We start from the raw sequence: 15,634 nt of genomic DNA on the forward strand, positions 1-15,634 counted from the left end.
CTGTATGTTATGATGAAGGGGGAAGGATGGAGTACCTGTATGTTATGTGGAAAGGGGAAGGATGGAGTACCTGTATGTAATGTTGAAAGGGGAAGGGTGGAGTAACTGTATGTTATGATGAAGGGGGAGGGTGGAGTACCTGTACGTTATGTTGAAGGGGAAGGGTGGAGTACCTGTACGTTATGTTGAAGGGGAAGGGTGGAGTACCTGTATGTTATGTTGAAGGGTGGAGTACCTGTATGTTATGTGGAAAGGGGGAGGATTGAATACCTTTATGTAATGTGGAAGAGTGGAGCCCCTGTATGTTATGTTGATGGGGGAGAGTGGAGTACCTGTATGTTATGTTGAAGGGGGAGGGTGGAGTCCCTGCATGTTATGTTGATGGGGGAGGGTGGAGTACCTGTACGTTATGTTGAAGGGGAAGGGTGGAGTACCTGTATGTTATGTTGATGGGGGAGGGTGGAGTACCTGTATGTTATGTTGAAGGGGAAGGATGGAGTACCTGTATGTTATGTTGATGGGGGCAGGGTGGAGTTCCTGTAAGTTATGTTGAAGGGGAAGGGTGGAGTACCTGTATGTTATGTTGAAGGGGGAAGGGTGGAGTACCTGTATGTTAAGTTGAAAGGGAAAGGGTGGAGTCCCTGTATGTTATGTTGAAGGGGGAGGGTGGAGTACCTGTACGTTATGTTGATGGGGGAGGGTGGAGTACCTGTATGTTATGTTGAAGGGGGGAGGGTGGAGTACCTGTATGTTATGTGGAAAGGGGAAGGGTGGAGTACCTGTATGTTATGTTGATGGGGGAAGGGTGGAGTACCTGTATGTTATGTGGAAAGGGGAAGGGTGGAGTACCTGTATGTTATGTTGATGGGGGAGGGTGGAGTACCTGTACGTTATGTTGAAGGGGGAAGGGTGGAGTACCTGTATGTTATGATGAAGGGGAAGGGTGGACTACCTGTACGTTATGTTGAAGGGGGAAGGATGGAGTACCTGTATGTTATGTTGATGGGGAAGGGTGGAGTACCTGTATGTTATGATGAAGGGGAAGGGTGGAGTACCTGTATGTTATGTTGAAGGGGGGAGGGTGGAGTACCTGTATGTTATGTGGAAAGGGGAAGGATGGAGTACCTGTATGTTATGTTGATGGGGAAGGGTGGAGTACCTGTATGTTATGATGAAGGGGAAGGGTGGAGTACCTGTATGTTATGATGAAGGGAAAGGGTGGAGTACCTGTATGTTATGTTGATGGGGGAGGGTGGAGTACCTGTATGTTATGTGGAAAGGGGAAGGATGGAGTACCTGTATGTTATGTTGATGGGGGAGGGTGGAGTACCTGTATGTTATGTTGAAGGGGGGAGGGGGGAGTACCTGTATGTTATGTTGATGGGGGAGGGTGGAGTACCTGTATGTTATGTTGAAAGGGGGAGGGTGGAGTACCTGTATGTTATGTTGAAGGGTGGAGTACCTGTATGTTATGTTGAAGGATGGAGTACCTGTATGTTATGTTGAAGGGTGGAGTACCTGTATGTTATGTTGATGGGGGAGGGTGGAGTACCTGTATGTTATGTGGAAAGGGGAAAAATGGAGTACCTGTATGTTATGTTGATGGGAGAGGGTGGAGTACCTGTATGTTATGTTGAAGAGGGGAGGGGGGAGTACCTGTATGTTATGTTGATGGGGGAGGGTGGAGTACCTGTATGTTATGTTGAAAGGGGGAGGGTGGAGTACCTGTATGTTATGTTGAAGGGTGGAGTACCTGTATGTTATGTTGAAGGGTGGAGTACCTGTATGTTATTTTAAAGGGTGGAGTACCTGTATGTTATGTTGAAGGGTGGAGTACCTGTATTTTATGTGGAAAGGGGGAGGGTTGAAAACCTTTATGTAATGTGGAAGAGTGGAGTCCCTGTATGTTATGTTGATGGGGGAGGGTGGAGTACCTGTACGTTATGTTGAAGGGGAAGGGTGGAGTACCTGTATGTTATGTTGAAGGGGGAAGGGTGGAGTACCTGTATGTTATGTTGAAGGGGGAAGGATGGAGTACCTGTATGTTATGATGAAGGGGGAAGGATGGAGTACCTGTATGTTATGTTGAAGGGGGGAGGGTGGAGTACCTGTACGTTATGTTGAAGGGGGGAGGGGGGAGTACCTGTACGTTATGTTGAAGGGGGAAGGGTGGAGTACCTGTATGTTATGATGAAGGGGGAAGGATGGAGTACCTGTATGTTATGTGGAAAGGGGAAGGATGGAGTACCTGTATGTAATGTTGAAAGGGGAAGGGTGGAGTAACTGTATGTTATGATGAAGGGGGAGGGTGGAGTACCTGTACGTTATGTTGAAGGGGAAGGGTGGAGTACCTGTACGTTATGTTGAAGGGGAAGGGTGGAGTACCTGTATGTTATGTTGAAGGGTGGAGTACCTGTATGTTATGTGGAAAGGGGGAGGATTGAATACCTTTATGTAATGTGGAAGAGTGGAGCCCCTGTATGTTATGTTGATGGGGGAGAGTGGAGTACCTGTATGTTATGTTGAAGGGGGAGGGTGGAGTCCCTGCATGTTATGTTGATGGGGGAGGGTGGAGTACCTGTACGTTATGTTGAAGGGGAAGGGTGGAGTACCTGTATGTTATGTTGATGGGGGAGGGTGGAGTACCTGTATGTTATGTTGAAGGGGAAGGATGGAGTACCTGTATGTTATGTTGATGGGGGCAGGGTGGAGTTCCTGTAAGTTATGTTGAAGGGGAAGGGTGGAGTACCTGTATGTTATGTTGAAGGGGGAAGGGTGGAGTACCTGTATGTTAAGTTGAAAGGGAAAGGGTGGAGTCCCTGTATGTTATGTTGAAGGGGGAGGGTGGAGTACCTGTACGTTATGTTGATGGGGGAGGGTGGAGTACCTGTATGTTATGTTGAAGGGGGGAGGGTGGAGTACCTGTATGTTATGTGGAAAGGGGAAGGGTGGAGTACCTGTATGTTATGTTGATGGGGGAAGGGTGGAGTACCTGTATGTTATGTGGAAAGGGGAAGGGTGGAGTACCTGTATGTTATGTTGATGGGGGAGGGTGGAGTACCTGTACGTTATGTTGAAGGGGGAAGGGTGGAGTACCTGTATGTTATGATGAAGGGGAAGGAGGGACTACCTGTACGTTATGTTGAAGGGGGAAGGATGGAGTACCTGTATGTTATGTTGATGGGGAAGGGTGGAGTACCTGTATGTTATGATGAAGGGGAAGGGTGGAGTACCTGTATGTTATGATGAAGGGGAAGGGTGGAGTACCTGTATGTTATGTTGATGGGGGAGGGTGGAGTACCTGTATGTTATGTGGAAAGGGGAAGGATGGAGTACCTGTATGTTATGTTGATGGGGGAGGGTGGAGTACCTGTATGTTATGTTGATGGGGGCAGGGTGGAGTTCCTGTAAGTTATGTTGAAGGGGAAGGGTGGAGTACCTGTATGTTATGTTGAAGGGGGAAGGGTGGAGTACCTGTATGTTAAGTTGAAAGGGAAAGGGTGGAGTCCCTGTATGTTATGTTGAAGGGGGAGGGTGGAGTACCTGTACGTTATGTTGATGGGGGAGGGTGGAGTACCTGTATGTTATGTTGAAGGGGGGAGGGTGGAGTACCTGTATGTTATGTGGAAAGGGGAAGGGTGGAGTACCTGTATGTTATGTTGATGGGGGAAGGGTGGAGTACCTGTATGTTATGTGGAAAGGGGAAGGGTGGAGTACCTGTATGTTATGTTGATGGGGGAGGGTGGAGTACCTGTACGTTATGTTGAAGGGGGAAGGGTGGAGTACCTGTATGTTATGATGAAGGGGAAGGGTGGACTACCTGTACGTTATGTTGAAGGGGGAAGGATGGAGTACCTGTATGTTATGTTGATGGGGAAGGGTGGAGTACCTGTATGTTATGATGAAGGGGAAGGGTGGAGTACCTGTATGTTATGATGAAGGGGAAGGGTGGAGTACCTGTATGTTATGTTGATGGGGGAGGGTGGAGTACCTGTATGTTATGTGGAAAGGGGAAGGATGGAGTACCTGTATGTTATGTTGATGGGGGAGGGTGGAGTACCTGTATGTTATGTTGATGGGGGAAGGGTGGAGTACCTGTATGTTATGTGGAAAGGGGAAGGGTGGAGTACCTGTATGTTATGTTGATGGGGGAGGGTGGAGTACCTGTACGTTATGTTGAAGGGGGAAGGGTGGAGTACCTGTATGTTATGATGAAGGGGAAGGGTGGACTACCTGTACGTTATGTTGAAGGGGGAAGGGTGGAGTACCTGTACGTTATGTTGATGGGGGAGGGTGGAGTACCTGTATGTTATGTTGAAGGGGGGAGGGTGGAGTACCTGTATGTTATGATGAAGGGGAAGGGTGGAGTACCTGTATGTTATGTTGATGGGGGAGGGTGGAGTACCTGTATGTTATGTGGAAAGGGGAAGGATGGAGTACCTGTATGTTATGTTGATGGGGGAGGGTGGAGTACCTGTATGTTATGTTGAAGGGGGGAGGGGGGAGTACCTGTATGTTATGTTGATGGGGGAGGGTGGAGTACCTGTATGTTATGTTGAAAGGGGGAGGGTGGAGTACCTGTATGTTATGTTGAAGGGTGGAGTACCTGTATGTTATGTTGAAGGATGGAGTACCTGTATGTTATGTTGAAGGGTGGAGTACCTGTATGTTATGTTGAAGGGTGGAGTACCTGTATTTTATGTGGAAAGGGGGAGGGTTGAAAACCTTTATGTAATGTGGAAGAGTGGAGTCCCTGTATGTTATGTTGAAGGGGGAAGGGTGTAATACCTGTACGTTATGTTGAAGGGGAAGGGTGTAATACCTGTACGTTATGTTGAAGGGGAAGGGTGGAGTACCTGTATGTTATGTTGATGGGGGAAGGATGGGGTACCTGTATGTTATGTTGATGGGGGAAGGATGGAGTACCTGTATGTTATGTTGATGGGGGAGGGTGGAGTACCTGTACGTTATGTTGATGGGGGAGGGTGGAGTACCTGTATGTTATGTTGAAGGGGGGAGGGTGGAGTACCTGTATGTTATGTGGAAAGGGGAAGGGTGGAGTACCTGTATGTTATGTTGATGGGGGAAGGGTGGAGTACCTGTATGTTATGTGGAAAGGGGAAGGGTGGAGTACCTGTATGTTATGTTGATGGGGGAGGGTGGAGTACCTGTACGTTATGTTGAAGGGGGAAGGGTGGAGTACCTGTATGTTATGATGAAGGGGAAGGGTGGACTACCTGTACGTTATGTTGAAGGGGGAAGGATGGGGTACCTGTATGTTATGTTGATGGGGAAGGGTGGAGTACCTGTATGTTATGATGAAGGGGAAGGGTGGAGTACCTGTATGTTATGATGAAGGGGAAGGGTGGAGTACCTGTATGTTATGTTGATGGGGGAGGGTGGAGTACCTGTATGTTATGTGGAAAGGGAAAGGGTGGAGTCCCTGTATGTTATGTTGAAGGGGGAGGGTGGAGTACCTGTACGTTATGTTGATGGGGGAGGGTGGAGTACCTGTATGTTATGTTGAAGGGGGGAGGGTGGAGTACCTGTATGTTATGTGGAAAGGGGAAGGGTGGAGTACCTGTATGTTATGTTGATGGGGGAAGGGTGGAGTACCTGTATGTTATGTGGAAAGGGGAAGGGTGGAGTACCTGTATGTTATGTTGATGGGGGAGGGTGGAGTACCTGTATGTTATGTGGAAAGGGGAAGGGTGGAGTACCTGTATGTTATGTTGATGGGGGAGGGTGGAGTACCTGTACGTTATGTTGAAGGGGGAAGGGTGGAGTACCTGTATGTTATGATGAAGGGGAAGGGTGGACTACCTGTACGTTATGTTGAAGGGGGAAGGGTGGAGTACCTGTACGTTATGTTGATGGGGGAGGGTGGAGTACCTGTATGTTATGTTGAAGGGGGGAGGGTGGAGTACCTGTATGTTATGATGAAGGGGAAGGGTGGAGTACCTGTATGTTATGTTGATGGGGGAGGGTGGAGTACCTGTATGTTATGTGGAAAGGGGAAGGATGGAGTACCTGTATGTTATGTTGATGGGGGAGGGTGGAGTACCTGTATGTTATGTTGAAGGGGGGAGGGGGGAGTACCTGTATGTTATGTTGATGGGGGAGGGTGGAGTACCTGTATGTTATGTTGAAAGGGGGAGGGTGGAGTACCTGTATGTTATGTTGAAGGGTGGAGTACCTGTATGTTATGTTGAAGGATGGAGTACCTGTATGTTATGTTGAAGGGTGGAGTACCTGTATGTTATGTTGAAGGGTGGAGTACCTGTATTTTATGTGGAAAGGGGGAGGGTTGAAAACCTTTATGTAATGTGGAAGAGTGGAGTCCCTGTATGTTATGTTGAAGGGGGAAGGGTGTAATACCTGTACGTTATGTTGAAGGGGAAGGGTGTAATACCTGTACGTTATGTTGAAGGGGAAGGGTGGAGTACCTGTATGTTATGTTGATGGGGGAAGGATGGGGTACCTGTATGTTATGTTGATGGGGGAAGGATGGAGTACCTGTATGTTATGTTGATGGGGGAGGGTGGAGTACCTGTACGTTATGTTGATGGGGGAGGGTGGAGTACCTGTATGTTATGTTGAAGGGGGGAGGGTGGAGTACCTGTATGTTATGTGGAAAGGGGAAGGGTGGAGTACCTGTATGTTATGTTGATGGGGGAAGGGTGGAGTACCTGTATGTTATGTGGAAAGGGGAAGGGTGGAGTACCTGTATGTTATGTTGATGGGGGAGGGTGGAGTACCTGTACGTTATGTTGAAGGGGGAAGGGTGGAGTACCTGTATGTTATGATGAAGGGGAAGGGTGGACTACCTGTACGTTATGTTGAAGGGGGAAGGATGGGGTACCTGTATGTTATGTTGATGGGGAAGGGTGGAGTACCTGTATGTTATGATGAAGGGGAAGGGTGGAGTACCTGTATGTTATGATGAAGGGGAAGGGTGGAGTACCTGTATGTTATGTTGATGGGGGAGGGTGGAGTACCTGTATGTTATGTGGAAAGGGAAAGGGTGGAGTCCCTGTATGTTATGTTGAAGGGGGAGGGTGGAGTACCTGTACGTTATGTTGATGGGGGAGGGTGGAGTACCTGTATGTTATGTTGAAGGGGGGAGGGTGGAGTACCTGTATGTTATGTGGAAAGGGGAAGGGTGGAGTACCTGTATGTTATGTTGATGGGGGAAGGGTGGAGTACCTGTATGTTATGTGGAAAGGGGAAGGGTGGAGTACCTGTATGTTATGTTGATGGGGGAGGGTGGAGTACCTGTACGTTATGTTGAAGGGGGAAGGGTGGAGTACCTGTATGTTATGATGAAGGGGAAGGGTGGACTACCAGTACGTTATGTTGAAGGGGGAAGGAAGGAGTACCTGTATGTTATGTTGATGGGGAAGGGTGGAGTACCTGTATGTTATGATGAAGGGGAAGGGTGGAGTACCTGTATGTTATGATGAAGGGGAAGGGTGGAGTACCTGTATGTTATGTTGATGGGGGAGGGTGGAGTACCTGTATGTTATGTGGAAAGGGGAAGGATGGAGTACCTGTATGTTATGTTGATGGGGGAGGGTGGAGTACCTGTATGTTATGTTGATGGGGGAAGGGTGGAGTACCTGTATGTTATGTGGAAAGGGGAAGGGTGGAGTACCTGTATGTTATGTTGATGGGGGAGGGTGGAGTACCTGTACGTTATGTTGAAGGGGGAAGGGTGGAGTACCTGTATGTTATGATGAAGGGGAAGGGTGGACTACCTGTACGTTATGTTGAAGGGGGAAGGGTGGAGTACCTGTACGTTATGTTGATGGGGGAGGGTGGAGTACCTGTATGTTATGTTGAAGGGGGGAGGGTGGAGTACCTGTATGTTATGATGAAGGGGAAGGGTGGAGTACCTGTATGTTATGTTGATGGGGGAGGGTGGAGTACCTGTATGTTATGTGGAAAGGGGAAGGATGGAGTACCTGTATGTTATGTTGATGGGGGAGGGTGGAGTACCTGTATGTTATGTTGAAGGGGGGAGGGGGGAGTACCTGTATGTTATGTTGATGGGGGAGGGTGGAGTACCTGTATGTTATGTTGAAAGGGGGAGGGTGGAGTACCTGTATGTTATGTTGAAGGGTGGAGTACCTGTATGTTATGTTGAAGGATGGAGTACCTGTATGTTATGTTGAAGGGTGGAGTACCTGTATGTTATGTTGAAGGGTGGAGTACCTGTATTTTATGTGGAAAGGGGGAGGGTTGAAAACCTTTATGTAATGTGGAAGAGTGGAGTCCCTGTATGTTATGTTGAAGGGGGAAGGGTGTAATACCTGTACGTTATGTTGAAGGGGAAGGGTGTAATACCTGTACGTTATGTTGAAGGGGAAGGGTGGAGTACCTGTATGTTATGTTGATGGGGGAAGGATGGGGTACCTGTATGTTATGTTGATGGGGGAAGGATGGAGTACCTGTATGTTATGTTGATGGGGGAGGGTGGAGTACCTGTACGTTATGTTGATGGGGGAGGGTGGAGTACCTGTATGTTATGTTGAAGGGGGGAGGGTGGAGTACCTGTATGTTATGTGGAAAGGGGAAGGGTGGAGTACCTGTATGTTATGTTGATGGGGGAAGGGTTGAGTACCTGTATGTTATGTGGAAAGGGGAAGGGTGGAGTACCTGTATGTTATGTTGATGGGGGAGGGTGGAGTACCTGTACGTTATGTTGAAGGGGGAAGGGTGGAGTACCTGTATGTTATGATGAAGGGGAAGGGTGGACTACCTGTACGTTATGTTGAAGGGGGAAGGATGGAGTACCTGTATGTTATGTTGATGGGGAAGGGTGGAGTACCTGTATGTTATGATGAAGGGGAAGGGTGGAGTACCTGTATGTTATGATGAAGGGGAAGGGTGGAGTACCTGTATGTTATGTTGATGGGGGAGGGTGGAGTACCTGTATGTTATGTGGAAAGGGGAAGGATGGAGTACCTGTATGTTATGTTGAAGGGGGGAGGGGGGAGTACCTGTATGTTATGTTGATGGGGGAGGGTGGAGTACCTGTATGTTATGTTGATAAGGGAAGGTGGAGTACCTGTATGTTATGATGAAGGGGAAGGGTGGAGTACCTGTATGTTATGTTGAAGGGTGGAGTACCTGTACGTTATGTTGAAGGGGGAAGGGTGGAGTACCTGTATGTTATGATGAAGGGGAAGGGTGGACTACCTGTACGTTATGTTGAAGGGGGAAGGGTGGAGTACCTGTACGTTATGTTGATGGGGGAGGGTGGAGTACCTGTATGTTATGTTGAAGGGGGGAGGGTGGAGTACCTGTATGTTATGATGAAGGGGGAGGGTGGAGTACCTGTATGTTATGTGGAAAGGGGAAGGATGGAGTACCTGTATGTTATGTTGATGGGGGAGGGTGGAGTACCTGTATGTTATGTTGAAGGGGGGAGGGGGGAGTACCTGTATGTTATGTTGATGGGGGAGGGTGGAGTACCTGTATGTTATGTTGAAAGGGGGAGGGTGGAGTACCTGTATGTTATGTTGAAGGGTGGAGTACCTGTATGTTATGTTGAAGGATGGAGTACCTGTATGTTATGTTGAAGGGTGGAGTACCTGTATGTTATGTTGAAGGGTGGAGTACCTGTATTTTATGTGGAAAGGGGGAGGGTTGAAAACCTTTATGTAATGTGGAAGAGTGGAGTCCCTGTATGTTATGTTGAAGGGGGAAGGGTGTAATACCTGTACGTTATGTTGAAGGGGAAGGGTGTAATACCTGTACGTTATGTTGAAGGGGAAGGGTGGAGTACCTGTATGTTATGTTGATGGGGGAAGGATGGGGTACCTGTATGTTATGTTGATGGGGGAAGGATGGAGTACCTGTATGTTATGTTGATGGGGGAGGGTGGAGTACCTGTACGTTATGTTGATGGGGGAGGGTGGAGTACCTGTATGTTATGTTGAAGGGGGGAGGGTGGAGTACCTGTATGTTATGTGGAAAGGGGAAGGGTGGAGTACCTGTATGTTATGTTGATGGGGGAAGGGTGGAGTACCTGTATGTTATGTGGAAAGGGGAAGGGTGGAGTACCTGTATGTTATGTTGATGGGGGAGGGTGGAGTACCTGTACGTTATGTTGAAGGGGGAAGGGTGGAGTACCTGTATGTTATGATGAAGGGGAAGGGTGGACTACCTGTACGTTATGTTGAAGGGGGAAGGATGGAGTACCTGTATGTTATGTTGATGGGGAAGGGTGGAGTACCTGTATGTTATGATGAAGGGGAAGGGTGGAGTACCTGTATGTTATGATGAAGGGGAAGGGTGGAGTACCTGTATGTTATGTTGATGGGGGAGGGTGGAGTACCTGTATGTTATGTGGAAAGGGGAAGGATGGAGTACCTGTATGTTATGTTGAAGGGGGGAGGGGGGAGTACCTGTATGTTATGTTGATGGGGGAGGGTGGAGTACCTGTATGTTATGTTGATAAGGGAAGGTGGAGTACCTGTATGTTATGATGAAGGGGAAGGGTGGAGTACCTGTATGTTATGTTGAAGGGTGGAGTACCTGTACGTTATGTTGAAGGGGGAAGGGTGGAGTACCTGTATGTTATGATGAAGGGGAAGGGTGGACTACCTGTACGTTATGTTGAAGGGGGAAGGGTGGAGTACCTGTACGTTATGTTGATGGGGGAGGGTGGAGTACCTGTATGTTATGTTGAAGGGGGGAGGGTGGAGTACCTGTATGTTATGATGAAGGGGGAGGGTGGAGTACCTGTATGTTATGTGGAAAGGGGAAGGATGGAGTACCTGTATGTTATGTTGATGGGGGAGGGTGGAGTACCTGTATGTTATGTTGAAGGGGGGAGGGGGGAGTACCTGTATGTTATGTTGATGGGGGAGGGTGGAGTACCTGTATGTTATGTTGAAAGGGGGAGGGTGGAGTACCTGTATGTTATGTTGAAGGGTGGAGTACCTGTATGTTATGTTGAAGGATGGAGTACCTGTATGTTATGTTGAAGGGTGGAGTACCTGTATGTTATGTTGAAGGGTGGAGTACCTGTATTTTATGTGGAAAGGGGGAGGGTTGAAAACCTTTATGTAATGTGGAAGAGTGGAGTCCCTGTATGTTATGTTGAAGGGGGAAGGGTGTAATACCTGTACGTTATGTTGAAGGGGAAGGGTGTAATACCTGTACGTTATGTTGAAGGGGAAGGGTGGAGTACCTGTATGTTATGTTGATGGGGGAAGGATGGGGTACCTGTATGTTATGTTGATGGGGGAAGGATGGAGTACCTGTGTGTTATGTTGATGGGGGAGGGTGGAGTACCTGTACGTTATGTTGATGGGGGAGGGTGGAGTACCTGTATGTTATGTTGAAGGGGGGAGGGTGGAGTACCTGTATGTTATGTGGAAAGGGGAAGGGTGGAGTACCTGTATGTTATGTTGATGGGGGAAGGGTGGAGTACCTGTATGTTATGTGGAAAGGGGAAGGGTGGAGTACCTGTATGTTATGTTGATGGGGGAGGGTGGAGTACCTGTACGTTATGTTGAAGGGGGAAGGGTGGAGTACCTGTATGTTATGATGAAGGGGAAGGGTGGACTACTTGTACGTTATGTTGAAGGGGGAAGGATGGAGTACCTGTATGTTATGTTGATGGGGAAGGGTGGAGTACCTGTATGTTATGATGAAGGGGAAGGGTGGAGTACCTGTATGTTATGATGAAGGGGAAGGGTGGAGTACCTGTATGTTATGTTGATGGGGGAGGGTGGAGTACCTGTATGTTATGTGGAAAGGGGAAGGATGGAGTACCTGTATGTTATGTTGATGGGGGAGGGTGGAGTACCTGTATGTTATGTTGAAGGGGGGAGGGGGGAGTACCTGTATGTTATGTTGATGGGGGAGGGTGGAGTACCTGTATGTTATGTTGAAAGGGGGAGGGTGGAGTACCTGTATGTTATGTTGAAGGGTGGAGTACCTGTATGTTATGTTGAAGGATGGAGTACCTGTATGTTATGTTGAAGGGTGGAGTACCTGTATGTTATGTTGATGGGGGAGGGTGGAGTACCTGTATGTTATGTGGAAAGGGGGAGGATTGAATACCTTTATGTAATGTGGAAGAGTGGAGCCCCTGTATGTTATGTTGATGGGGGAGAGTGGAGTACCTGTATGTTATGTTGAAGGGGGAGGGTGGAGTCCCTGCATGTTATGTTGATGGGGGAGGGTGGAGTACCTGTACGTTATGTTGAAGGGGAAGGGTGGAGTACCTGTATGTTATGTTGATGGGGGAGGGTGGAGTACCTGTATGTTATGTTGAAGGGGAAGGATGGAGTACCTGTATGTTATGTTGATGGGGGCAGGGTGGAGTTCCTGTAAGTTATGTTGAAGGGGAAGGGTGGAGTTGAAGGGGGAAGGATGGAGTATGTACCTGTATGTTAAGTTGAAAGGGAAAGGGTGGAGTACCTGTACTTTATGTTGAAGGGGGAAGGATGGAGTACCTGTATGTTATGTAGAAAGGGGAAGGATGGAGTACCTGTATGTTATGTGGAAAGGGGAAGGGTGGGGTACCTGTATGTTATGTTGATGGGAGGAGGGTAAAGTACCTGTACGTTATGTTGAAGGAGGAAAGGTGGAGTACCTGTTTGTTATGTGGAAGGGGGGAGGATGGAGTACCTGGCCAGCTGCCAGTTTTCTGGTCTTTGCGGCTCTTTTTTCCGTATCCCCTTTTATATTTTCAGTATACATGCTTAGTATCCTGCTGGCAAAGTCTATCAGATTTAAAAAAATATATTTTGAACCCTGAGTCCTGTATGCTATGTAGAAGGGTAAGGGGGGATATCTATAGCTTATGAGGAAGGAAGGAATATCTACATGTTTTATTGGGCGAGAATTAAGGGTGTTTAGGAGATAGGGAAGGTACCACTGATATACTGTACCATACCTCTTCATGGGTCTTAGCAAACTTCATCTCCTGCTCCCATATTTGCTGGTCAATCCCATCCCGTTTCTGCTCCAAGGTCTGCACCATCTTCTTGCATTCTTGTTTCTCCTTCTTCATGTTCTCTACATCAGCTGGACTCAGCTCTTGTTGGTTGAGCTGGGTCTGCACAAGCATCATCATCATCATCATCATCATCATCATCACCATCATCAATTTCATTATCAGCCTAACAACTACTAACTCCACAATCTTTATCAAGACTACCTCCATCATTATTAGCAGCAGTAGCCGCAGCAGCAGCAGCACCATCATCATTCTCATCATGATATCAGCAGACAGAGACAAAACTAATTATTTACAAAATCATTGCCATAATCATCATCACCACCATCAAACATCACAACATTTATCACTATCATCTCCATAATAGCTCATCTCTGATCTACAGTACCTGTAATTGTGTGTTTTCTCTTGTGATCTCTTCAAGCTCAAGTCCTTTAAACAACAACAGTAAAAGGTGTTACAAGTTGATGTATCACTCCGCTAACCGCTGAGAGCCGGGGAGTCAGTCGAGATTTCCGACTACGTACCGCTGATCGGTTCCATAAAACCGCTGACTTCCCGCAGACTCACCCTTCCTCTACGCCGGTGGAAAATTGCTTCCCCTAAACTGCATTCACTCAAGCACTTAAACCACAGGGGTTTCATTAGTCCCCGGAGGCCGGCGGAAGTGCCAGCTATTTTCCACCAAGCGCTGGCTACTTTTTTTTAAAGTCGACCTAAGTTTTATTTGAACTAAAAAGATAAAATGACTTCCACCCCCTACTTATCAATTTCCACCGCCTATTCTGAAAGTTGATGAAACCCCTGAACCAGTTTTAAAGGTAGTTTAATTAAACTGGTTTAAATCTCAATCTCCCAAGAGTGGAGAGAACCAAGAACAAAACTGAATAGACTGTGATGTACATGTTACTTAGTGATCATTTAAGTAGTAAGAATTCAACTCAATGAGAAACTTGGCAAGTTATCAGGCAAAGAAAAACCTTGTTTAACTAAACATGGTTTTGGTGTGAATGCAGCATAAGCCACGTTAGGGTAAAACTTTATAAAATAATAACATAAAAAGAGAGGAATTTCACAAAGAAAGAAGAAACCATTCTCGGCACACTTACTTATTGCTTGGATTTCTTCTTCTGTCTGCGCATCTGACTCCTCCATCTTGGTGGAGTGTCGCTTTAGATCTCCGATGTATTTGCGGAATTTCTCTCTGTAATCAGATAATAAGGTACATTCTAAAGAATTTGTCAAGATATGGGTCGGTTGTCATGGGCCAATGATTATTGTCTGTTATAAAAATTTGGAAATTAACTGGACTTTGACATCAGTCCCTGAGAATCAGTTAGGAAAGGCCATGTTAAACAGAACATGAGGCAATTTTTCCTGCTACTTGCAACACAATTTTTGCTGCCTTATTGCTGCAACTTCTATAACTTACTCATCTGCAGCAAGGCCTTTCTTTTGTTGGATACAATCCTGAAGCATTGACTGCAACAACAAACAATATCACATGATGGAAAAATATATAAAAAATGAATAAAAAGAATAATATAATAAATATATACAGTATTATAATATTTAATTAATTAAAATGTGATACCCCCCTTTGGGCACCTAGCTTAAAGGGATTAATTGCTCAAGCCAGCATATTGTATTTCAGTTATCTCTAGTCTTGATTGCTAGCACACGTTCACAGCTTCACGCTATAATTCTTTGTTCTTTTCAACGTTTATATATCAAGCTCATATTTTTCCCGCCCTCCCACCCTGGGCTTTGTGTGAAGGGTGGCAGAGAGGTTTATTATTATTATTTTAGTTTTTCATTTATCAGTTTGTAGTGATTTTATAATAAACTTCTCTTATGCCAAACACAAAACAGTGTCAGTGGTTTATGTTGGGTTGAGGAATTTGGGTTGATACAAATTACACCTCACTCTATTTTGGTATTATTGAGTTTTATGTTTCTCACTAGTGTAACATGGACGGTGCTGTAGGAGTTGGAGAACAACATACAATACTGTATCAGTCCATCTCTTGCTTAACCCTTTCACTCCTGGGTACTTTTGAGCAAAATTGTAAGAAAAACAGACTGAAAACAGAAACCTTCCCCCCTATTTCAAGTCCAACACTACCAGTTAAGCTAAGCTACCGCTGACTCAAGACGGTATGCCTTGAAGTTTCCAACAATGCACTGCGGTGCCTTTTCTTTCTAGCGACGGCACTGCTACAGCCTGTTGCTTACAACGGTTTTGCTTGTAATTTGCTTAAAAATTACAGCTTTTTCACATCTGGAGAGTGCCTAAGGACATCATAAAGTCTATTTGAGCATAATTAATGCTGTGCTTATGGATGTTTGCACGCTGAGGTTGATTCAATGGGATAAATCCTTGTCTGGGCTTCACCAAGTGAGAAAGGAATTTTCTGGTGAATGGCCTCATACTCTCCAATGTGGGCCATCTTTGCTACCCAACCTTATTCAAAAATTGTTTTCAGGCTTATTCTGGGTTCCTTGGACCTGGAAATGTTTTGTTTGGCTTCGGGCAGAGACTGTTATAACTGTTATGATTCTGGAGGAGGAGATTGCCCGCCTGTCTGTCAAGGTGTTTCCAAGACTCCCATGATGCAGTGCAGGCATGCAAAATAGGCTAAACATGGTGACTCA

At 46.5% G+C, this 15,634-nt stretch overlaps 1 protein-coding gene across 1 annotated transcript in view; it reads right to left on the minus strand.

The window, feature by feature from the left end:
• LOC5510301 (kinetochore protein NDC80 homolog) overlaps nt 1-15,634 on the minus strand; it is a 57,213-nt gene that overhangs the window by 34,813 nt on the left and 6,766 nt on the right. The window contains exons 10-13 of the mRNA XM_032379418.2: nt 14,412-14,461; nt 14,089-14,183; nt 13,368-13,411; nt 12,917-13,078 (exon numbers count right to left, since the gene is read on the minus strand). Coding sequence (XP_032235309.2) covers nt 12,917-13,078; nt 13,368-13,411; nt 14,089-14,183; nt 14,412-14,461 — 351 coding nt within the window. The remainder of the gene's footprint in view (nt 1-12,916; nt 13,079-13,367; nt 13,412-14,088; nt 14,184-14,411; nt 14,462-15,634) is intronic.

The sequence above is a fragment of the Nematostella vectensis genome, chromosome 14 (assembly GCF_932526225.1).
Source record: "Nematostella vectensis chromosome 14, jaNemVect1.1, whole genome shotgun sequence".
Taxonomy (NCBI): domain Eukaryota; kingdom Metazoa; phylum Cnidaria; class Anthozoa; order Actiniaria; family Edwardsiidae; genus Nematostella; species Nematostella vectensis.